General features: G+C 46.9%; 1 protein-coding gene and 1 long non-coding RNA gene across 2 annotated transcripts; both read right to left on the bottom strand.

Annotated features, from left to right (window-relative positions):
* Positions 1-6,318: 6,318 nt before the first annotated feature.
* LOC142921545 (adhesion G protein-coupled receptor L2-like) lies at positions 6,319-15,594 on the bottom strand. The gene is made up of 10 exons (XM_076062949.1): positions 15,553-15,594; positions 14,327-14,536; positions 13,735-13,955; positions 13,331-13,397; positions 12,015-12,091; positions 9,972-10,140; positions 9,109-9,225; positions 7,535-7,610; positions 6,614-6,813; positions 6,319-6,486 (listed from the first exon to the last, which is right to left on the bottom strand). The coding sequence occupies exons 1-10, from the start codon at positions 15,592-15,594 to the stop codon at positions 6,319-6,321; spliced, it is 1,347 nt and encodes a 448-aa protein (XP_075919064.1).
* Positions 15,595-15,631: 37 nt separating this feature from the next.
* LOC142921541 (uncharacterized) lies at positions 15,632-25,072 on the bottom strand. Its single transcript, XR_012939530.1, has 4 exons — positions 24,970-25,072; positions 24,250-24,412; positions 16,812-16,915; positions 15,632-15,805 (listed from the first exon to the last, which is right to left on the bottom strand). It is a non-coding gene; the product is annotated as an uncharacterized LOC142921541 (long non-coding RNA).
* Between the last annotated feature and the right edge of the window lie 805 nt (positions 25,073-25,877).

The following is a 25,877-nucleotide window of genomic DNA, read 5'->3' as shown; positions in this document are numbered from 1 at the left end:
AATATCTTACTATGTTAATATCTATCTAAGTTAATATCTAACTAAGTTAATATCTAACTAAGTTAATATCTTACTAAGTTAATCTCTTACTAAGTTAATATCTTACTAAGTTAATATCTAACTAAGTTAATCTCTTACTAAGTTAATCTCTTACTAAGTTAATATCTAAGTCAATATCTATCTAAGTTAATATCTTACTAAGTTAATCTCTAACTAAGTTAATATCTTACTAAGTTAATATCTTACTAAGTTAATATCTTACTAAGTTAATCTCTAACTAAGTTAATATCTTACTAAGTTAATCTCTTACTAAGTTAATCTCTTACTAAGTTAATCTATTACTAAGTTAATATCTTACTAAGATAATCTCTTACTAAGTTAATCTCTTACTAAGTTAATATCTTACTAAGTTAATCTCTAAGTTAATATATTACTAAGTTAATATCTCACTAAGTTAATCTCTTACTAAGTTAATCTCTTACTAAGTTAATATCTAACTAAGTTAATATCTAACTAAGTTAATCTCTTACTAAGTTAATCTCTTACTAAGTTAATCTCTAACTAAGTTAATCTCTAACTAAGCTAATATCTTACTAAGTTAATCTCTAACTAAGTTAATATCTTACTAAGTTAATCTCTTACTAAGTTGATATCTAAATAAGTTAATATCTATAACTAAGTTAATCTCTAACTAAGTTAATCTCTAACTAAGTTAATATCTTACTAAGTTAATCTCTTATTAAGTTAATATCTTACTAAGTTAATATCTTACTAAGTTAATCTATAACTAAGTTAATCTCTAAGTTAATCTATTACTAAGTTAATATCTTACTAAGTTAATCTCTTACTAAGTTAATATCTTACTAAGTTAATCTCTTAATAAGTTAATATCTTACTAAGTTAATCTCTAACTAAGTTAATATCTTACTAAGTTAATCTCTAACTAAGTTAATCTCTAAGTTAATATCTTACTAAGTTAATATCTTACTAAGTTAATATCTTACTAAGTTAATCTCTTACTAAGTTAATATCTTACTAAGTTAATATCTTACTAAGTTAATCTCTTACTAAGTTAATATCTAACTAAGTAAATCTCTAAGTTAATCTATTACTAAGTTAATATCTTACTAAGTTAATCTCTTAATAAGTTAATATCTTACTAAGTTAATCTCTAACTAAGTTAATATCTTACTAAGTTAATCTCTAAGTTAATCTCTTACTAAGTTAATCTCTAATTAAGTTAATATCTTACTAAGTTAATAACTAAGTTAATCTCTTACTAAGTTAATCTCTTACTAAGTTAATCTTTAAGTTAATCTCTTACTAAGTTAATCTCTAACTAAGTTAATATCTTACTAAGTTAATCTCTTACTAAGTTAATCTCTTACTAAGTTAATCTCTAAGTTAATCTCTAACTAAGTTAATATATTACTAAGTTAATATCCAACTAAGTTAATATCTAACTAAGTTAATCTCTTACTAAGTGAATATCTTACTAAGTTAATATATTACTAAGTTAATATCTTACTAGGTTAATATTTACTAAGTTAATATCTAACTAAGTTAATATTTACTAAGTTAATCTCTTACTAAGTTAATATCTTATTAAGTTAATATTTACTAAGTTAATCTCTTACTAAGTTAATATCTTAGTAAGTTAATCTCTTACTAAGTTAATATCTAACTAAGTTAATATGCAACTAAGTTAATCTCTAACTAGGTTAATCTCTTACTAAGTTAATCTCTTACTCAGTTAATCTCTAACTAAGTTAATATCTAACTAAGTTACTCTCTTACTAAGTTAATCTCTAACTAAGTTAATATCTTACTAAGTTAATCTCTTACTAAGTTAATCTCTAACTAAGTTAATCTCTAACTAAGTTAATCTCTTACTAAGTTAATATCTTACTAAGTTAATATATAACTAAGTTAATCTCTAACTAAGTTAATATCTAACTAAGTTAAATCTCTTACTAAGTTAATCTCTAACTAGGTTAATATCTTACTAAGTTAATCTCTTACTAAGTTAATATCTTACTAAGTTAATCTCTTACTAAGTTAATCTCTTACTAAGTTAATATCTTACTAAGTTAATCTCTTACTAAGTTAATATCTAACTAAGTTAATCTATTACTAAGTTAACATCTTACTAAGTTAATCTCTTACTAAGTTAATATCTTACTAAGTTAATATCTTAATAAGTTAATATCTTACTAAGTTAATCTCTAACTAAGTTAATATCTTACTAAGTTAATCTCTAACTAAGTTAATCTCTAACTAAGTTAATATCTTACTAAGTTCATATCTTACTAAGTTAATATCTTACTAAGTTAATATCTTACTAAGTTAATCTCTAACTAAGTTAATATCTTACTAAGTTAATATCTAACTAAGTTAATATTTACTAAGTTAATCTCTAAGTTAATCTCTAACTAAGTTACTCTCTTACTAAGTTAATCTCTAACTAAGTAAATATCTTACTAAGTGAATCTCTTACTAAGTTAATCTCTAACTAAGTTAATCTCTAACTAAGTTAATCTCTTACTAAGTTAATATCTTACTAAGTTAATATATAACTAAGTTAATCTCTAACTAAGTTAATATCTAACTAAGTTAAATCTCTTACTAAGTTAATCTCTAACTAGGTTAATATCTTACTAAGTTAATCTCTTACTAAGTTAATATCTTACTAAGTTAATCTCTTACTAAGTTAATCTCTTACTAAGTTAATATCTTACTAAGTTAATATCTAACTAAGTTAATCTATTACTAAGTTAACATCTTACTAAGTTAATCTCTTACTAAGTTAATATCTTACTAAGTTAATATCTTAATAAGTTAATATCTTACTAAGTTAATCTCTAACTAAGTTAATATCTTACTAAGTTAATCTCTAACTAAGTTAATCTCTAACTAAGTTAATATCTTACTAAGTTAATATCTTACTAAGTTAATATCTTACTAAGTTAATATCTAAATAAGTTAATATCTAAATAAGTTAATATCTAACTAAGTTAATCTCTAACTCAGTTAATCTCTAACTAAGTTAATCTCTTACTAAGTTAATATCTTACTAAGTTAATATCTTACTAAGTTAATCTATAACTAAGTTAATCTCCAACTAAGTTAATCTCTAAGTTAATCTATTACTAAGTTAATATCTTACTAAGTTAATCTCTTACTAAGTTAATATCTAACTAAGTTAATCTCTAAGGTAATCTATTACTAAGTTAATATCTTACTAAGTTAATCTCTTAATAAGTTAATATCTTACTAAGTTAATCTCTAACTAAGTTAATATCTTACTAAGTTAATCTCTAACTAAGTTAATCTCTAACTAAGTTAATCTCTTACTAAGTTAATCTCTAAGTTAATCTCTTACTAAGTTAATCTCTAACTAAGTTAATATCTTACTAAGTTAATAACTAAGTTAATCTCTCACTAAGTTAATCTCTTACTAAGTTAATCTTTAAGTTAATCTCTTACTAAGTTAATCTCTAACTAAGTTAATATCTTACTAAGTTAATCTCTTACTAAGTTAATCTCTTACTAAGTTAATCTCTAACTAAGTTAATCTCTTACTAAGTTAATATCTTACTAAGTTAATCTCTTACTAAGTTAATCTCTAACTAGGTTAATCTCTAACTGAGTTAAAATAAAACTAAGTTAATCTCTAACTAAGTTAATATCTTACTAAGTTAATCTCTAACTAAGTTAATATATTACTAAGTTAATATCTAACTAAGTTAATATCTAACTAAGTTAATCTCTTACTAAGTGAATATCTTACTAAGTTAATATCTTACTAAGTTAATATCTTACTAAGTTAATATATTACTAAGTTAATTTCTTACTAAGTTAATATTTACTAAGTTAATATCTAACTAAGTTAATATTTACTAAGTTAATCTCTTACTAAGTTAATATCTTACTAAGTTAATCTCTTACTAAGTTAATATCTTACTAAGTTAATATTTACTAAGTTAATCTCTTACTAAGTTAATCTCTTACTAAGTTAATCTCTTACTAAGTTAATATCTAACTAAGTTAATATGCAACTAAGTTAATCTCTAACTAAGTTAATCTCTTACTAAGTTAATCTCTTACTCAGTTAATCTCTAACTAAGTTAATATCTAACTAAGTTAATATTTTACTAAGTTAATATCTAACTAAGTTAATATTTACTAAGTTAATCTCTAAGTTAATCTCTAACTAAGTTAATATCTTACTAAGTTAATCTCTAACTAAGTTCATCTCTTACTAAGTTAATCTCTAAGTAAGTTAATCTCTAACTAAGTTAATCTCTAACTAAGTTAATCTCTTACTAAGTTAATATCTTACTAAGTTAATCTCTAACTAAGTTAATATATTACTAAGTTAATATCTAACTAAGTTAATATCTAACTAAGTTAATCTCTTACTAAGTGAATATCTTACTAAGTTAATATCTTACTAAGTTAATATCTTACTAAGTTAATATATTACTAAGTTAATTTCTTACTAAGTTAATATTTACTAAGTTAATATCTAACTAAGTTAATATTTACTAAGTTAATCTCTTACTAAGTTAATATCTTACTAAGTTAATATCTTACTAAGTTAATCTCTTACTAAGTTAATATCTTACTAAGTTAATCTCTAACTAAGTTAATATCTAACTAAGTTAATATCTTACTAAGTTAATATCTAACTAAGTTAATATTTACTAAGTTAATCTCTAAGTTAATCTCTAACTAAGTTAATATCTTACTAAGTTAATCTCTAACTAAGTTAATATCTTACTAAGTTAATCTCTAACTAAGTTAATCTCTAACTAAGTTAATCTCTAACTAAGTTAATCTCTTACTAAGTTAATCTCTAACTAAGTTAATATCTTACTAAGTTAATCTCTAAGTTAATCTCTTACTAAGTTAATCTCTAATTAAGTTAATATCTTACTAAGTTAATAACTAAGTTAATCTCTTACTAAGTTAATCTTTAAGTTAATCTCTTACTAAGTTAATCTCTAACTAAGTTAATATCTTACTAAGTTAATCTCTTACTAAGTTAATCTCTTACTAAGTTAATCTCTAAGTTAATCTCTAACTAAGTTAATATATTACTAAGAACATAATAAATTTGTTAAACAGTGTTATTAATGGGAGTGGATTATTAACTTTGCTTTTGTGTCCTGGTCACAAAAGCAAAGTTTGTGGGGAATAATAATAATAATAGCCATTTTATATACTTTTGAGGCGTAAGCAATTGTAAAATAACACATCACCCAGGAACCAAAAAAATATATTTTTTCGTTACACAGTGAATTATTGTTTCACGTTTTTAGCAAAACATTTTGTAAAAATATAAAATTTACCCTCATGCACCGTCCAACCATTCTGGTTGATATGGTTAAACATTTGTTGTGCTGTTGCGGGGGAACTCTGGGTCATAAATCGTGACAAAACATCGTCTGGTTGTTTTGTGCTGACAGGGCCTCATCATTTTATTTGAGGGAGCGCATCACGACAATGCGAACCACAAAGCCAGCAGCGCGTGTTGAGCGAGCGTGACGCTTCTGATCAGCCCCAGAAGGGCCGAGACCTTAAAAACAAACACACTGCTGGTTGATGAAAGTTTCGGAATGGCCGATAGCCTGCCCAGACTAAAATGACACTGTATTCATATTTCCCCATGAGTGACATTGCAGGTCGGTGAAGGTGGGAGCCCAGGGCCAGTTCAGATATCCCTCGCCACCGATGTTAGCCGTGACCTGGACTCGAACTCAGGCCACGAGGTTCGTAGTGAAGTGCCGCAAACGGACCGTTCCCCGGTCGTGATTTATTGCAAGGCGTAGTAGTTGTGCATCATCTGATCAGCGTGCAATATGTTGGACAATGCAATCAGTTTAAACTTATTTCTGCTATTGATGAAACCATATACAATGAGTGTCTATTCAAGAATTTGAAAGTGAATCAATATCAATCAAATATTTGCAAACTGTCATTTGGTACTTTATTGAATTTGTAAACGTGAATTATTTAACGTAATTACGCATTATTTGCAATAGTTACCACCCCTTGCTTGGTTAATGCAAAATGTGCATTTGTACGCAATTACCAATATTAACTGCGCAATGCAGGACACACGACATAATGCAGTGAGGTAGTGCACATTATATACATAAACGATTATATATAAATAGAAGACATTATTCCCAACGTTCTGAATATTCTTCACGTACAATCACGTACAACGTGTCCCGTAACGACGCACACACGTCTGCATTAGTAAATGCGTCGTTTGCGTAACGTCACCGGTGAATCATCAGCGCGAGACATTTACGCGTCCCCTGCCGCCGCCCTCCGCCTAGCGTAGAGCTCGGCCGCCTGGCGCGGTGCGAGCAGGGGAAAGTAGGAGGAGGAGGAGGGAGGACGTCCTCCCTGGCGACGATCGCCGAGGGCGGAGGCGGGGGCGGAGGGGAAGCCCGCGCCAGCGAGCGCGTCCGTCTGTCACGGCGGCGGCGGCGGCGGAGCGCCCGAGCCGGGGCAGAGGGATCCGGATCGGGCTGCCAACACGGCCGCCGCCACGGCCGCCGATGTCGACGTCGACCCTCGTCGGCTCGCTTGCTTTCACCCCCTCGGCTTTGGCATACCTTCCTCCTCCGACGCCTCCTCCTCGTCGTCCTCCTCCTTCTCGGCTTGGCGTCGCCGCCTGAGCGGCCGCGAAGTCGCGGCCGCTCAGGCGGAAGTGGCCGCCGCCGCCGCCGCGGGCGACGCCGTTGTGCGGCGCGATCACCAGGGCGCCGGCGTCTCTCAGGCCCGTCGCCAGACGATCTGGGGGGGAGATAAAAAAATAAAAGTAACGGGGTATTTGGCTGCCGCTATAAACGTCCACGTGATAGGCGATAAGCAGCTTAGTTGAACCATCGTTTGTGATGGACAGGCTTCTTCTGCGAAAGAGCTGAAACGGCTCAGTGGGCCTTACCTGGTAAAATAAAATAAATTACGTTCTTGGTTCTTTCAGTAAAATCACGTTGAAGGGAGAAAACAAAATAATAAAATATATATAAAACAATAAAATTCTCATGACGTTTCGACTGTAACACAAACAGTCATCATCAGTCACCTGATGATGACTGTTTGTATTTTATTATTTTGTTGTTTCCCTTCAACGTGACTTTACCGAAAGAACCAAGAATATGAATCACTGCAGTCACGAAAGCTTTAAATCAAAATTTAAAATAATTTAGTTTAGTTTCTAACATTAACCCTAAACCTAACTCCAGTCGGATACTAACTCTAACCCCAACACGAACCGTTACTTTAACCATAACCAACTACAACTCGAACCCTAACCCTAAACGCCAACCATAACACCACAACCCTAAACTCTAGCCCTGACTTGAACTCTGACCCTGTCTCTGACCCTTTTGTTAGACTTAGCAATACACCCGGACATCCGCAACAACCAACAAAATCGCTGCCACGTCACTGTATAATACGCTCGCATATGCTGTTGGGAATGTAATCCACATTTATAATGTGTGTGCCTCACTCTCCGTTGTACACGCGTTATCCACAATTACGGAGTTAATATCAAAGGAAAGCTCTTGATCTTTCTCCGTCGCTCCCTTGACCGCACGTGGGAATTCACGACGACAGCGCGCTTAATTTTATCTTTTTGTTTATAGGAAATACAGGTTTAAACAAGAATCACAATTTCACAGTAATATCAACAACGGCGGGAGGGGGAAAGTGTGCGAGCGCAATCTTGAGTAGGCGCACGGGATCGGTGTGGGATGCGTCAAGCCGGAACCACTCAGTCCACGGTATATCATCATAGTAATGCTCACAATAATAACAACAACAACAATCACACCTCCGTTGATAACAAGTTTCGACAAAAAACAGTGGGCAGAATATCATCGCAAAGCCGCCGTGATTGATTTTTCAAGGGGGTCGGATCGCCGCACGTGTAACGCGTTGCGCCACGCACCCTCCCTCCACTCGGAACGACAGGCAATTTAACAAAACCTCTCTCTTGTAGTGAACAAACGCCGCCAATTTATCGCTGCCTCGGCAGCACCGCCGGTGATCTCGTCGCCGTTGGCGAGCGATCCACGCAAGACGCCGAATAAAAACGGGCAGCGGACGTGCCGCGGGTAGCTGCGCGCAACCGGCGCTGTCGGGCAGTTGCTAACAGTGAATCGGCTTCACAACAACAACGACGGTGGGTTGCCACAAGTTGTGAACTATTTATCATGTTAGCGAGCACCTATGAAGGCCGGCATGGGGGTGGGGTGGCCCGCATCACGCCCGGTGCCTTCGTCTCCCCAGTGGCGATGTTTAGACGACACCGCGACAAATACTCGCCTGAGGCCGAGTCGAGCTAAAAGGAGGCCCAGATGTCACTCGCTACTGATGTTGGCCGAGACCAGGAATCAAACTCAGGTCACTGGGTTCGTAGGCCGGTGTGCATAGAGGGATCGAGGAATTGAGGGTTAGGGAGATCGATACACGAACCGACATCCAACTGACACACAGACGGACACGTTGTGTTAGTTTGTTGTCCTTCCCCCGCACCTCCGATTAGTACGGTTGGATACATACGGTGCGAAAAAACTTCAACGCACTGTACATACAACACATGAACCAAAACAAACAGGGCCAAAACAACAACAACCACTATTCGCAGTTAGAGGCAGTCGCCCTCCAACAACAACGAAGGGGGGAGGAGCGACGCTCACAACAACGAGCGGAGCGCCGGGCGGCTAAAGCACAGCAAATGGCACAGTAGGGGGGTACAGCTGGTGGTGCATCAGCCACTCATCTCAGTCAGTCGACCTGTGGCACCTGGGTCTACCCCGTGACCTCCTGCCGGCGGGCGTTTGACACTTCACGTGGCCTCAAGGTGCACAAAGCCTGGCACAAAGCGCCGTGGTGACGTCACCGCCACCTAGTGGCGAACGGCGGTTGTTGTTGTTGCTGCAGTGTGCGTAGTGTGTGTATGGTGTGTAGTGCGTGTAGCGTGCGTGCGTACCTGCGCGTTGGGAGAGCAGCGGTTGTTGTTGTTGTTGCAGTGTGCGTAATGTGTGTATGGTGTGTAGTGCATGCAGCGTGCGTGCGTACCTGCGCGTTGGAAGAGCAGCGTTTGCTGCTGGAGAGCCACGAGTCGTAAGAGAAGTGGTCGCCCCAGGTTCGGCAGCACTCGGCGTGCCCCAAGCACTTTCTGTACTCCTTGCACACCTTGCACGGGTAAGAGGCGAGGGGTTGGGGGTCAGAGTTCAAGCCAGGCCTAGAGTTAGGGTTATACGGTGTTGAAGCTTGCGTTTTAGAGTCAGGGGTTACGGTCAGGGTTCGATCCAGACCTTGCCAACGCTTCTGCTGCTGCTGCTGTATATTTGGAGTCTGCATCTCTCTCTCATCATCATCACGGTGGCTATGAGATGTTAACTACCTCGCCTGGTCCGCAGGAGGTCGTGGGTTCGATCCAGACCCTGACGATGCCTGCTGCTGCTGTATATTTGGAGTTTTTTGTGTCTCTCTCATCATCATCACGGTGGCTATGAGATGTTAACTACCTCGCCTGGTATACAGGAGGTCGTGAGTTCTATCCAGACCTTGACGACGCTTGCTGCTGTATATTTGGAGTTTTTTGTGTCTCTCTCATCATTATCACAATGGCTATGAGATGTTAACTACCTCGCCTGGTCTACAGGAGGTCGTGAGTTCGATCTCGACCTTGACGACGCCTGCTGCTGCTGCTGCATATTTGGAGTTTGCGTTGTCATGCTCTGACCCCGTGCCATGACTGGACATCTGCGAGAAAGAGCTTTGTGGCTCTTTGGATTCCGCCTCCAGTTTAAAATTGTTTAAGATTTTGAAAAAGAGCCACAGAGCTCAGTGGGCCTCACGAGTTGTCAAGATTTCTGGGCGCACTTCCACGTCGAAGCAAAAAAAAACCGGCGTGACGGGAAGAGGGGGTTGGGCACCTTCATCTGCAGAGCGCAGTGGAAGATGAAGATGAACATGCCCTGGAAGGAGTTGAAGATGATGAAGAGGTAGGCCATGACCAGAGTGGCCTTGTCGATGAAGAGGAACCCGAACACCCAGGTGAGGCCGAGGAGGCACAGCAGCGCCACGCCCCCCAGCGCGCAGGACCTGTGGGCAAGGAAGAACAAAAACGAACGATAACAACGGCCGGCAAAAAAGCGAGCGCCGTGGTAAATATTTGCCATCGCGTAGCGTTGTCGTCATCGTCGTTATTATCGTCGTCGTCGTGAACTTACCGACCCACGCGACACGTTACGTGCGTATCGACGTACAGTAAAACCTTGGGATTGCGAGCACAATTCGTTCCGGAAACGTGTTTGTAATCCAAAGCACTCGTACGTCAGTTGTGATCACGTGACGCTCGGCAGTACGAAGCGTCTACACGTGCTGCCGCTCGTATTGCTAAGACCCTCGCTCGTTCATCAAGTGAATATTTATATTTAAACAATGTGTTGCTCGTCTTGCAAAACACTCGCAGACCAAGTTACTCGCAATCCAAGGTTTCGCTCTGAACGTTGAACTTCGTTCGCGCCGTACGTAGCCAACAGTGCTCATCGGAGGTGCGGGGGAAGGACTAACTAACTAACTAAAAACACAAAAATGCAGTTCTGAAGAAGTGAGATTAGAATCAAAATTTAAAAGTCCATGAGTAAGACAAGCCAATTGGTAAGGTTTGTCACATGAGCAAAACGTAGACATTTATAGCGGCCAAACGCTCTAAGCACACGCTTCTTAATGTGAAGGGAAAAGACACGGAGGACCCCGAGAAAAAAATTCACGCAACCACGGGGAGAACATTCAAGCTCCAAATATACAGCAGCAGCAGGCAATGTCAGGGTCGGGTTCGAACCCATGACCTCCTGTATACCAGCCGAGGGAGTTAACATCTCCTAGCCACCGTGCTGATGATGATGATGATGAGACAGAGGGAGAACATTCAAGCTCCAAATATACAGCAGCAGCAACAGGCAATGTCAGGGTCGGGTTCGAACCCATGACCTCCTGTATACCAGCCGAGGGAGTTAACATCTCCTAGCCACCACGATGGATGGACAGACAGATTGACGTTTTGGGAGGTGGATCAGACTGACAGTTAAATGGACGGATCGCCGGATGAACGAGCAGACAAACGGACAGATGCATGGCTGGAGAGACGAACGCATACGGAGCGATTAAACCATCTGCCCCACAGACACGGGAGTCACACCGCCAGTGGGAATGCCAGCGCTGTCAGTCGGTGTCACCGAACGCGAGCACTTTTGAGAGGGCATCATCTATGGGCACCGAGGGCCCACTCCGACATCGCCACTGCGTGGAGTTCTGTTGCTGTGCAGGAAAGCTCATTTGCTACATGGGACGGGTTGGATGATGAGTCAGACGGATTGGATGGACAAAGGGATGGATGGTGGGAGCAACGGTCTCGATAAAGTTATTTTATTTTAGTTTTTCTTTCGGTTTCGTTTTGACGACACACACGTAGGTCATGGGAACGGAATCGGAAGAAAAACCGGATGACGTTACACCTACGTACATCACCGGAACGGGAAAGGTTTAAACTAATGCAAGCAGGCGCGTGATTTATAAATCCCTTGCAAAGGGCGATCGTTACACGGTGGGTCAAAGCGAACCGATGGTCCCCCGAGAGCTGGACGGAGCTCGTTAAAAGCGAAACCCGAATTTTAAACGACAATTACATTTTTGCGCAGGGGTCATTGGCAACCGCGGCTGAGAACCACCAACATTCGCTCGCGACACCGGAACACTCCAGGTGCAATCACGGGTGGCTGGGGCCCAGTTGGTCAAACGAAAAGGCAAGGGAGGGCCCTAATGTGAAGAGTGGGCTGGCGCGGGAACAGCCAGCTTCACCCACCGTGTGTCCCGGCTGAACCTCACAGAAAATGCGGTCGCTTTAAGTGATGAACCCCCCCCTCGCCCCTCTCCCCCCTAACCCCCCCCCCCCCACACCCAGCCACCTCACTCACTTAATGCTCTCGGGCTTGAGTGGCGCCGAATGCTGCACCATCTTGTACAGAGTCATCAGCAGGAACACGAAGTTCACCTGTGACACCACACACGCACCGCGCATACGAGTCAACAAGTCCATAAGACGTTGTTTTTTGTTGGGTTAGATTACGTGTCGTTAAGCCCGTCACCACCCCCACCCGACCACGGACAATCAGTAAGCTTTGTCGCGTAAACAGAACCTGACAATTCGTCGCTAGTTCAGCGCACCAGTGTGTTCGAGAGTAAACCCACAGCAACATTTACAATTCGAGCAGGGTGACGTTTCGCCAGTAATTACAACAACAACAGCCACCATCGTCAGGCGATAGCCAGAATTGCGGAGGATTCCTCCTGCTGTTTTGGTCTTAAACGGAGGCGTAGAGGTGATGTCGTCACTGAGCATATCAGGTGCGAATATCAGAGGGGGGTGAATTTAATGATGTAAATATCAGTGGATGCCTCTACCTACAATAATCATGTCTGCCGGTAACGCTCGTGACGTCACTCCACGTTGACCAGCCCCCCCTCATTAATAATCATGAACAGTCACGTAGAAGGGTAACAATAAAATAATAAAAATACAAAACAATAAAATTCTCACGACGTTTCGACCGCAACACAAGCAATCATCGTCAAGTGCGGAAACCACGGCAGGAAAATTTGCTGTGGTTTTCACGTTCTGCAGATGTAGAGTGCAAGTGGATTGAATCCACCCGTGTGGCGTTGAGTTTTGTTGTTGTTGCAGCATCATCCCCTCGTCGTATACAAGGTGGGTTTTTCTCCGGGTTCTCTGGTTCCCTACCCGCACGGAGCGACGTTGCATCCTCGAAACACCCCCACAGGCACGAAAGCTGCTGGCACGTCTGCAACTCGTCCCCCAACGATACGCTCACGTCACAATTTTAGAACCGGCAGGGAGGCATCAACATGGGGACAAATGGGACGGGAAACAGACACGCGCACGAAGCAGAGCGCGCGCGCACGTGCGCCGGACTGTTGCAGGCGGGCTAGCGCCTCCGACTAGCACGGTTGGCTACGTATGGTGGGAAAGAAGTTCAACGCACGTACGTACGTACTAGCGTTAGCGTGGCAATCGGAGGTGCCCGCCTGCAATTTGGGCACGAGACGGGATTTTGGCACGAGACGATTTCGGGAATTCACGCTCAAGACGAACGTGGGAATCGCATCAGATTCATCGCGGGACCCGTCACGCTATGCGCATGTCGAGCAGCAGACACGGCGACCCGCCCGCCCATCTCCCACCCCCGGCACGACGCGCACGCACGGAACTCACGAGGATGATGGTGGCCACGGGCGCAAGGAAACTCCAGATGAAATGATTGTCGGTCCGGAGCCAACAGCTGCAGGCGGAACAAAGGACAAACGATCGCCTGGTTAGCCTGACAGGCCGGGATAGCGCGTCCATGCATCCGGTTTCATTTGCCGGCATCTGGTAACATTTGCCACCGTTCAGTTGCACTTGAGCACCCATCTGGTAACATTGGGGGACATTTGTGTCATTTGTTGTATGCGAGGACACCTGGTGAGACCGGGCGCCAGCCGGCAAGGCCGGGCACCGGTTAGTAAGCCCGGGCGCCAGGTGGCAACACCAGGCGTGAACCGGCGACACCGCGCTCCGGTTAGTAAGCCCGGCGCGCCGGCCGGCCCGGCGGCGAAGAGGGACGACAGGGGGCTCACGCTCGCTCGGTGCCGTAGCCCGTGCGGTCGACGGCGAGGCAGACCCCGACGACGGCGAGCGGCAGGCCGTAGCCCAGGAGGTAGAAGTACTTGCGGCGAGAGCGGCGCCCCTCGAACACCTCCACCAGCATGAGGTAGAGCTGCACGCCCTCCAGGAACATCCACGCAAACGCCGCCAGGAAGAGCAGGTGCAGCAGCGCCGCCAGCACGGGGCACGCCACCTGCGGAGCCGGCGCGGTGGCGGGGGGCAGCCGGGCGGGCGGGCGGCGGTGGCGTTACACTGAATCTGAATCTTTATTTGGACGTGGAGGGAGGAATCCGATGAGCCAAGAAGCTCTTTTCTGACAGACGTCCACCGGTTAGGGGGGGTCACAGGTGTCAGCGAGTTTACTTAAAGCAACACAATGCGGTAGGAGTGCAAAGTAGAGGAAAGGTAAACAAATCATGAACAAAAATGAACTATTTTTTTATTTTCCCAGGCAAAGCCCCCCCCCCCCCCCGAGCTGTTAAACAATTTGTTTCAGGAGCGAGTGCAAAATAGAGAAAGTGGTAAGCAAGTGACTAAACGTGAGCGGGGGGCGGGCGGGCGCACCGTGTACTGAGTCTTGTCGATGCCCACAAGGAACAGCAGCTGGGCGAGTAGCAGGTTGAGGCATAAGTTTTTGTGAACGGTGTTGCGGTCACTCTGGAGGCCGCGGAAGAAGCAGAAGGTGAACGTGGCCACGGCGAGGCACACGAGGGACACCAGCACGCCCACCCACGTGATCATCAGCAGCAGCAGCTCGTGGGCGCGGTGCCCGTACTGGCACGCACGGGCAATACGCGGGCACGGGACACACGGAGGGGTGTGAGGGTGCCGTGGGCAGCCGTACGCACGCATCGGGAACTTCTTTGGCCAAGTACCGTAGCCGGCCGTGCTCGTGGGGGGTGCGGGGGAAGGAAACTAAATGGAAAAAAGTGCTTAAAGAAATTAGTTGTCAATTGAGATTTCAAATATAGCCCTTAACAGACTGCAGGGGCAAGTGCTGTTAGCGACTAGCAGCTATGAAGGCCGGAACGGCACACGAGGGGGTGGGTGGCCAGCACCACGCCCGGCCGCCTTTGTCTCCCAAGTGGCGATGTTTACACACCGCAATAGTTACTGATTTGAGGCCGAGTCGATTGAGATAATTAGTTAGTGGTCGTGAGTGGGAATTGAACTCGGGTCGCTGGGTTCGTAGCGCAGCGCCCTAACCGCCAGGCCACCGCTCCCCCACAACATAAACATTACCACTATCAAGTCAACTACCACCACCTCCTCATCCAAACTTGACCACCACCAACATCACCATCATCACCTCCAATCACCACCGTCATCACCCTCACCACCACCATCACCACCATCACCTCCAATCACCACCCTCACCACACTCATCACCACTTCTTTACCACCAACATCACCACCATCACCTCCAATCACCACCCTCAACACCCTCATCACCACCTCTTTACCACCAACATCACCACCACCATCACCTCCAATCACCACCCTCACCACCCTCATCACCACCTCTTTACTACCACTTTACCACCACCATCATCACCTCCAATCACCACCCTCATCACCACCTCTTTACCACCACCATCACCCTCATCACCTCCAATCACCACCCTCACCACCCTCATCACAACCTCTTTACCACCACCATCACCTCCAATCACCACCCTCATCACCACCTCTTTACCACCACCACCATCACCTCCAATCACCACCCTCATCACCACCTCTTTACCACCACCATCACCACCATCACCTCCAATCACCACCCTCACCACCACCATCACCACCGCCACCACCAGCGGGCCGAGGGGCACCACCATCACCCCCCCCCCCTCCCGAATCTCTGGGCACCTCGACGTGGCGCCTCGCCACGAGCACCGCCAAGTTGTTGAGGTGGCCGCAGGAGCAGGCGGCGTGCGCGCTGCTGCTGTTGCTGGGCAGCGGCTCGCAGCCGTGGCTCGACCAGTTGCCCCTCGTGGTGTGGGACGAGTAGCTCCAGAAGGAGCAGCTGGGGCTCAAGTGGTCCAACGTCTGGGGGGGGGGGGGGGGCGGTGTACAGGGAGGAGGACGGCACCCAACTTGTCATTCAACGACGACCCCCCGTGCCCCCGGAACGGGGGGGGGGGCACGGAGGGGGGAGGGCACGGGGTGTGCAGTGCATTGCTCAACAACACGGCACGGAGCGTGCTTGACGGAACATGGAGCGGAGCCCTGTGTTGTGCAGTGCATTGCTCAACAACACGGCACGGAGCGTGCTTGACGGAACATGGAGCGGAGCCCTGTGGTGTGCAGTGCATTGCTGCACAACACGGCACGGAGCGTGCTTGACGGAACATGGAGCGGAGCCCTGTGTTGTGCAGTGCATTGCTCAACAACACGGCACGGAGCGTGCTTGACGGAACATGGAGCGAATCCCTGTGTTGTGCAGTGCATTGCTCAACAACACGGCACGGAGCGTGCTTGACGGAACATGGAGCGGAGCCCTGTGGTGTGCAGTGCATTGCTGCACAACACGGCACGGAGCGTGATTGACGGAACATGGAGCGTGATTGACGGAACACCGTGACGTGCACCCGGGTGCACGTCACGGTGTTCTCAGCCTTGTCTAGACCACCAGCTCAGAGTGAAGCTGAACGCGGTGGCTGTATCAGGTTTACCATCCCCTATAGTTTAGCCGGCTCAGACAGTTTTTCTTCTCTTTTGATTCACTTTCTCATCATTCACGGAAGGCGTCCGATTTCGATTTGGAGTGGACGAACGGGCTCGCTGACGGACGCCATCCCCGTGACGGAACGACGCCCGGCGGCAGCCGAAGGCGACGGACGAGGCGGGGGGCGAAGACCGCCGAGCAGACGGAGCGGAGGAGACGAGATGGTGGGTGGGGGGGGGGCGTTGCGGGCATTGCGACGGCCGTGACGACGACGACAACTCGATTGGTGTCTCACATGAGGGGAAGGGAGAGGCAGGGAGGGAGGGAGGTGAGGCAGGGAGGAGAGGCAGGGCAGTGAAGGAGGCAGCAGGGGAGTTGACGGCTCACCCATTTCGCGATTCGGTTCACCCAGGCGGAAGTGCAGTTGCTCAAATCGGGCCCTCGGGCAGACCAGGCTCCACCGACGGCATCGCAGGTGTAGAGCGCCGTGCCTGAAGCGTGCGCGCGCACAGATACAAAGTTCCCCCCGTGCGGCCCTTGACAGACGCCGCTGGGCCGAGTGCCGTTAGCGAACGCCTCTGAGCGACGGCACGGCACACGATGGGGTGGGCGGCCGGTCGCCTTTGCATCTCCGGTGCTGCTGTTTACAAAGCGCGCCGCGTTACCGCCAACAACGTCTGCAGCAGTCCGCCGGGCAAGGCCCACTGAGCTGCACAGCCCCTTTGTTTCAGGAGTCACCTGGCGAACGAATTTGACGGCTCTGGCGAAAGTGGATCACCGCGCGGGAATTTGTAGCGGCGGCCAAACGCCCCCAAAACGACGCGTGGCCATTCTCAAATGTGGAGGGGAAAACCGGAGGACCCGGGGAAAAATCCACGCGACCACGGGGAGCGAAACTTGCAAAACTTCAATCCGCAATGCGTCAGCGTTGGGATCGAACCCACGACCACCGGGCGAGGTGGTTAACGTCTAGACCACGGGGGAGAGCCCAGGGTAGGTTCGTATGTTCGGAACCAATATTGGCCACGAGCGGGAATCAAACTCAGTTCAATGGGTTCATAGCCCACCAACACATACGAATATACGATCACGCATACACACACTCTCACACATAATCAATATGCAATCACACATACACACACTCTCACACGTAATCAATATGTGATCACACATACACACACTCTCACACATAATCAATATACGATCACACATACACACACTCTCACACATAATCAACATACAATCACACATACACACACTCTCACACGTAATCAACATACAATCACACATACACACACTCTCACACATAATCAATATGCGATCACACATACACACACTCTCACACATAATCAATATACGATCACACATACACACACTCTCACACATAATCAACATACGATCACACATACACACACTTTCACACATAATCAATATGCAATCACACATACACACACTCTCACACATAATCAATATACGATCACACATACACACACTCTCACACATAATCAATATGTGATCACACATACACACACTCTCACACATAGTCAATATACAATCATACATACACACACTCTCACACGTAATCAATAAACAATCACACATACACACACTCTCACACGTAATCAATATGCGATCACACATACACACACTCTCACACATAATCAACATACAATCACACATACACACACTCTCACACATAATCAACATACAATCACACATACACACACTCTCACACGTAATCAATATGCAATCACACATACACACACTCTCACACGTAATCAATATACAATCACACATACACACACTCTCACACGTAATCAATATGCGATCACACATACACACACTCTCACACATAATCAATATGCAATCACACACACACTCTCACACGTAATCAATATGCAATCACACATACACACACTCTCACACATAATCAATATGCAATCACACATACACACACTCTCACACGTAATCAATATGCAATCACACATACACACACTCTCACACATAATCAATATGCAATCACACATACACACACTCTCACACATAATCAATATGCAATCACACATACACACACTCTCACACATAATCAATATGCAATCACACATACACACACTCTCACACATAATCAATATGCAATCACACATACACACACTCTCACACATGATCAATATGCAATCACGCACATTTACATATAAAAGAAGGCACACACATTTACACGCACAATACGCAATCGTACACATTTGCACATATAGGAAATTCATCGATTTAGTCTGAGTTCACCTAAGGGATGCCCAAGACTCTGGTCAGATATCAATCGCCACCGATGCTGCGGCTGGAAAATCCAATTCAGATCGCCGGGTTCGAAGCGCAGTGCGCCAACAGTGGAATCGCCGCTCCCCACCTCACGTGATTGATCCACGCACACACACGGCGTGTGCACAAACACCCACACACGCACGCGTTCACACACACACACAAAGATCCCTCTGTAGCCTACATAGACCATTGTCTCCCCAGTACACACACACACACACAGATCCCTCTGTAGCCTACATAGACCATTGTCTCCCCAGTACACACACACACAGATCCCACTGTAGCCTACATAGACCATTGTCTCCCCAGTACACACACACACAAAGATCCCTCTGTAGCCTACATAGACCATTGTCTCCCCAGTACACACACACACACAAAGATCCCTCTGTAGCCTACATAGACCATTGTCTCCCTAGTACACACACACAAAGATCCCCCTGTAGCCTACATAGACCATTGTCTCCCTAGTACACACACACACACAGATCCCTCTGTAGCCTACATAGACCATTGTCTCCCTAAGTACACACACACAGATCCCTCTGTAGCCTACATAGACCATTGTCTCCCCAGTACACACACACACAGATCCCACTGTAGCCTACATAGACCATTGTCTCCCCAGTACACACACACACAAAGATCCCTCTGTAGCCTACATAGACCATTGTCTCCCCAGTACACACACACACACAAAGATCCCTCTGTAGCCTACATAGACCATTGTCTCCCTAGTACACACACACAAAGATCCCCCTGTAGCCTACATAGACCATTGTCTCCCTAGTACACACACACACAGATCCCTCTGTAGCCTACATAGACCATTGTCTCCCTAAGTACACACACACAGATCCCTCTGTAGCCTACATAGACCATTGTCTCCCTAGTACACACACACACACAGATCCCTCTGTAGCCTACATAGACCATTGTCTCCCTAGTACACACACACACACAGATCCCTCTGTAGCCTACATAGACCATTGTCTCCCCAGTACACACACACAAAGATCCCTCTGTAGCCTACATAGACCATTGTTTCCCTAGTACACACACACACATATCCCTCTGTAGCCTACATAGACCATTGTCTCCCTAGTACACACACACACACAGATCCCTCTGTAGCCTACATAGACCATTGTCTCCCTAGTACACACACACACACAGATCCCTCTGTAGCCTACATAGACCATTGTCTCCCCAGTACACACACACAAAGATCCCTCTGTAGCCTACATAGACCATTGTTTCCCTAGTACACACACACAGATCCCTCTGTAGCCTACATAGACCATTGTCTCCCTAGTACACACACACACAGATCCCTCTGTAGCCTACATAGACCATTGTTTCCCTAGTACACACACACACAGCTCCCTCTGTAGCCTACATAGACCATTGTCTCCCCAGTACACACACACACAGATCCCTCTGTAGCCTACATAGACCATTGTCTCCCCAGTACACACACACACAAAGATCCTTCTGTAGCCTACATAGACCATTGTCTCCCTAGTACACACACCCACACACAGATCCCTCTGTAACCTACATAGACCATTGTCTCCCCAGTACACACACACACACACAGATCCCTCTGTAGCCTACATACACCATTGTCTCCCTAGAACACACACACAGATCCCTCTGTAGCCTACATAGACCATTGTCTCCCTAGTACACACACACAGATCCCTCTGTAGCCTACATAGACCATTGTCTCCCTAAGTACACACACACAGATCCCTCTGTAGCCTACATAGACCATTGTCTCCCTAGTACACACACACACAGATCCCTCTGTAGCCTACATAGACCATTGTCTCCCTAGTACACACACACACAGATCCATCTATAGCCTACATAGACCATTGTCTCTCCAGTACACACACACACACAGATCCCTCTGTAGCCTACATAGACCATTGTCTCCCCAGTACACACACACACAGATCCCACTGTAGCCTACATAGACCATTGTCTCCCCAGTACACACACACACAAAGATCCCTCTGTAGCCTACATAGACCATTGTCTCCCCAGTACACACACACACAAAGATCCCTCTGTAGCCTACATAGACCATTGTCTCCCTAGTACACACACACAAAGATCCCCCTGTAGCCTACATAGACCATTGTCTCCCTAGTACACAACACACACAGATCCCTCTATAGCCTACATAGACCATTGTCTCCCTAAGTACACACACACAGATCCCTCTGTAGCCTACATAGACCATTGTCTCCCTAGTACACACACACACACAGATCCCTCTGTAGCCTACATAGACCATTGTCTCCCTAGTACACACACACACACAGATCCCTCTGTAGCCTACATAGACCATTGTCTCCCCAGTACACACACACAAAGATCCCTCTGTAGCCTACATAGACCATTGTTTCCCTAGTACACACAAACACAGATCCCTCTGTAGCCTACATAGACCATTGTCTCCCTAGTACACACACACACACAGATCCCTCTGTAGCCTACATAGACCATTGTCTCCCTAGTACACACACACACACACAGATCCCTCTGTAGCCTACATAGACCATTGTCTCCCCAGTACACACACACAAAGATCCCTCTGTAGCCTACATAGACCATTGTTTCCCTAGTACACACACACAGATCCCTCTGTAGCCTACATAGACCATTGTCTCCCTAGTACACACACACACAGATCCCTCTGTAGCCTACATAGACCATTGTTTCCCTAGTACACACACACACAGCTCCCTCTGTAGCCTACATAGACCATTGTCTCCCCAGTACACACACACACAGATCCCTCTGTAGCCTACATAGACCATTGTCTCCCCAGTACACACACACACAAAGATCCCTCTGTAGCCTACATAGACCATTGTCTCCCTAGTACACACACCCACACACAGATCCCTCTGTAACCTACATAGACCATTGTCTCCCCACTACACACACACACACAGATCCCTCTGTAGCCTACATACACCATTGTCTCCCTAGAACACACACACAGATCCCTCTGTAGCCTACATAGACCATTGTCTCCCTAGTACACACACAGATCCCTCTGTAGCCTACATAGACCATTGTCTCCCTAGTACACACACACACACAGATCCCTCTGTAGCCTACATAGACCATTGTCTCCCCAGTACACACACACAAAGATCCCTCTGTAGCCTACATAGACCATTGTTTCCCTAGTACACACACACACAGATCCCTCTGTAGCCTACATAGACCATTGTCTCCCTAGTACACACACACACACAGATCCCTCTGTAGCCTACATAGACCATTGTCTCCCTAGTACAACAACAACAACAACCGCCATTCGCCACTAAGTGGCGGTGACGTCACCACGACGATTGTGCCAGGCTATGTGCACCGTGAGGCCACGTGAAGTGTTGAACGCCCGCTGGCAGGAGGTCACTGGGCAGACCCAGGTGCCACGGGTCGACTGACTGAGATGACTGGCTGATGCACCACCTGTGCCCCCTACTGTGCCAACCTGCTGTGCTTTAGCCACCCGGCGCTCCGCTCGTTGTTGTGAGCGTCGCTCCTCCGCCCTCCGTTGTTGTTGGAGGGCGACTGCCTCCAACTGCCCAGTAGCATCCTTCACGAGCCTCCTCCACAGAGGCCGATCTTGACACCGCTGGTACCAGTCATCGGCAAGTCCACTCAGCTCCACGTCCTCCTGTACCACATCACTCCATCTCTTCTCTAGCCCGTGCCGCGCCCGCTTAGCCCCCTCAATCCGGCCAAACAAAAGCTGTTTCGGCATGCGGTAGCTGGGCATGCGGGCTACATGACCCAGCCATCGCAGCCTTGCCTGCCGGAGGAGCTCACCGATGGGACCCTGCCCAGATCTTTCAAGGATTTGTGAGCTCCTCACACAATCCAGTCTGGTTAAACCCAGGATGGATCGTAGGCAGGCCAGCCTAAATGTTTCTAACCGGCGAAGAAGTTCCATTAGGGGGGTCCACGTTTCGCAAGCGTAGAGAAGGGAGGGAATGACCGTGGCCGAGAAGACCTGAAGCTTAGTGCGGAGCGACAGACCAGGTAGCTTCCACACAGCGTTACGCAACCGAAGAAAAGATATTGCCGCTCGACTGATTAGGAGTGAGACCTCTGCTGTTAAACTGGAGCCAGTCATAAGCACACTGCGCAGGTATGGGAAACTCTCCACTCTCTCCACAACTGCCCCATCACCGATTGGGAGTTGTGGGGGTGGAGTCTCCGATGGTACAAAATACCCAGGCAGGTGCTTAGTTTTGGTGGGGCTGATGGTAAGGCCCCACCTCTTAGTGGCACGCTCCAGTCTCAGCAGCAGCGTCTCCAACTCCTCCTCTGACTGAGCAGCTATTACCAAATCATCAGCATACACAGATACACACACAGACACACACACACACAGATAAATAGAAAGAAAGATGGAGATAGGGAGATGTGAGAGAAACAGACACGCAGATAGAGACACTGATACAGAGGAAGATTTGGGAGACAGAGACACGGAGATAGAGGGAGACGTGAGAGACAGAGACGCAGATAGAGACTCGGAGATAGGGGGAGACAGAGGGAGACGTGAGAGATGGAGACGCAGGTAGAGACCCGGAGACAGAGGGAGACAGAGGGAGACGTGAGAGATAGAGACACAGATAGAGACTCGGACACAGGGGGAGACAGAGGGAGACGTGAGAGACAGATACGCAGCTAGAGACCAGGAGACAGGGGGAGACAGGGGGATACAGAGGGAGACGTGAGAGATAGAGACACAGATAGAGACTCGGAGACAGGGGGAGACAGAGGGAGACGTGAGAGACAGAGACGCAGCTAGAGACCCGGAGACAGGGGGAGACAGAGGGAGACGTGAGAGACAGAGACGCAGATAGAGACTCGGACACAGGGGGAGACAGAGGGAGACGTGAGAGACAGAGACGCAGCTAGAGACCTGGAGACAGGGGGAGACAGAGGGAGACGTGAGAGACAGAGACGCAGATAGAGACTCGGAGACAGGGGGAGACAGAGGGAGACGTGAGAGACAGAGACGCAGCTAGAGACCCGGAGACAGAGGGAGACAGAGGGAGACGTGAGAGATAGAGACGCAGATAGAGACTCGGAGACAGAGAGAGACAGAGGGAGACGTGAGAGACAGAGACACAGCTAGAGACTCTGAGACAGAGGGAGACAGAGGGAGACGTGAGAGACAGAGACGCAAATAGAGACTCGGAGACAGAGGGAGACAGAGGGAGACGTGAGAGACAGAGACGCAGCTAGAGACCCGGAGACAGGGGGAGACAGAGGGAGACGTGAGAGACAGAGACGCAGCTAGAGACCTGGAGACAGGGGGAGACAGAGGGAGACGTGAGAGACAGAGACGCAGCTAGAGACCCGGAGACAGAGGGAGACAGAGGGAGACGTGAGAGACAGAGACGCAGATAGAGACTCGGAGACAGAGGGAGACAGAGGGAGACGGGCGGAGGCGGAGGGCGGGCGGACTCACCGACGGCACCCGCAGGACAGGGCCTCTCCGCCGTCTTGCCCGGCGGCAGCTGGGGCCACTGGACGGCGTGGGCGAGCGTGGGGGGACAGAATGCGGGCTCGCGGGTGCCGCCCTCGCCGCCGTCAGCGGGCGCCGCGTCTCCCGGTTTCACGTCGGTCGTGTCCTGCGGTGGCGTTAAAGAGTGGAGCGCAGCGTTGCAAGTGTTGAACCTCTTTCGCCAACCGTGCAGAGCCAACCGTGCTAATCGGAGGTGGGGTGCGCCAACCGCCACTGCTCACCACCACTACCATCAGCAACAACAACGCCACCACCACAGTCGCCACTACCACTGCCAACAAATATAAAGATCCCCCACCCCCCCGTATAGCCTTTAACAGACTGTAGGGGCAAGTGCTGTTCGCGAGCAGCTATGAAGGCCGACACGGCACGCAAGGGGATGGGTGGCCAGCACCATGCCCGACCGCCTGCGGTGATGTTTTTACGCACCGCACCAGCTAATTATTTGAGGCTGAGTCGACCTAGGAGAGGAGTCCCAGGACCGGTTCAGATAATCGTCACCGGTGTTGGCCGTGAGCGGGAATCGAACTCGGGGTCGCCGGGTTCGTAGCGCGGCGTAGCGCTAATCGCCGCACCACCGCTCCCCACCACTATCACCACCACCACCACCACCACTACTGCCAACACTCTTGCTGCTACCACTACCATCACCACCACCGTCACCTGCGGCAGTTGCGCAGGGATGGGCGGCACCGTCGCCACGCGGCTCCGCGGAGGACTTGCGGTGCCGCCTCCGCTGGAAGGCCCCGACGTCGAAATCTCGTGCACTGCATTGTGGGAAACGCAAAGAACAAAACGACCGCATTGATGACACGGGCGCGACCGGCTAACATTTACACAGTCGACGGCGGCAAGAGCAGCGACGGCCGGCCGCTCCATTCGACACCGCCTATTGGCACGATCGGCTACGTACGGCGCGGAAAAAGTTCAACGTGCAAACATTCACAACCCAAGCGCAGCGGCGCAGGGCTACCAAACGTCCTGCACTGGCCGAACGTTCCCCGGTTTCAGGAAGGCCATCCCCGGTGTCCCAAAGAGTTCAAAGCTTGAGCCGCTTCAAAGTTTTCTGGCCTCATGCTCGACCCGTGGGGAGGGGGGGGGGGCAGCTGGCGAGCGCAACGTCAGAGACAAAAGGCAAGGAGGAGGCCTCCTCACGCACCTCCGATTAGCGCAGTCGGCCACGCGGGGCGCGAGAGAAAGTTCCAACGTACCGCCCCGATCGCTACCGTCGAACAAAGTCGGTCACCGTGTGAAAAACAAGAATAGGCTTGACCCCTTTCTGGCACTAAAACAGGAGGTGTTAAGATGCTCAAACACTAAAACAGACGAAACCTCACACAAGCAATCACGTCCGCAATAACCGCGCACATACTTGTGGTGAACTTGCAAACGGAAACATCACGCTCTGGTAGTATGTGATGCACTGTCTTTGAAACGTATTGGCCTGCACCAGAGACAGCCGTCTTAATGGCCCAGTCCCATCAGTGTCTCACCAGAGAATGCCGAAAGGTGACCAGGACAAGGACAACGGCACTATCGGAGCCTTGATAGCTCGGGGGTGAGCAGCTACA

This window comes from Petromyzon marinus, unplaced genomic scaffold (genome assembly GCF_048934315.1).
Source record: "Petromyzon marinus isolate PM22_M1 ecotype Great Lakes invasive population unplaced genomic scaffold, UKy_Petmar_22M1.pri1.0 PM_G_Scaffold_81, whole genome shotgun sequence".
NCBI classification, from domain to species: Eukaryota; Metazoa; Chordata; class Hyperoartia; order Petromyzontiformes; family Petromyzontidae; genus Petromyzon; species Petromyzon marinus.
This window is presented reverse-complemented; position numbering and strand designations above follow the sequence as displayed.

Coding starts and splice junctions, on each gene's coding strand:
- LOC142921545 (XM_076062949.1), bottom strand. CDS start 15,594: ATGGTGGTGCCCCTCGGCCCGCTGGTGGTGGCGGTGGTGATG. Junction 13,398..13,734: donor GGCTACGGCACCGAGCGAGC/GTGAGCCCCCTG, acceptor TTCCGCCTGCAG/CTGTTGGCTCCGGACCGACA. Junction 10,141..12,014: donor CTCAAGCCCGAGAGCATTAA/GTGAGTGAGGTG, acceptor CCTTGCCCACAG/GTCCTGCGCGCTGGGGGGCG.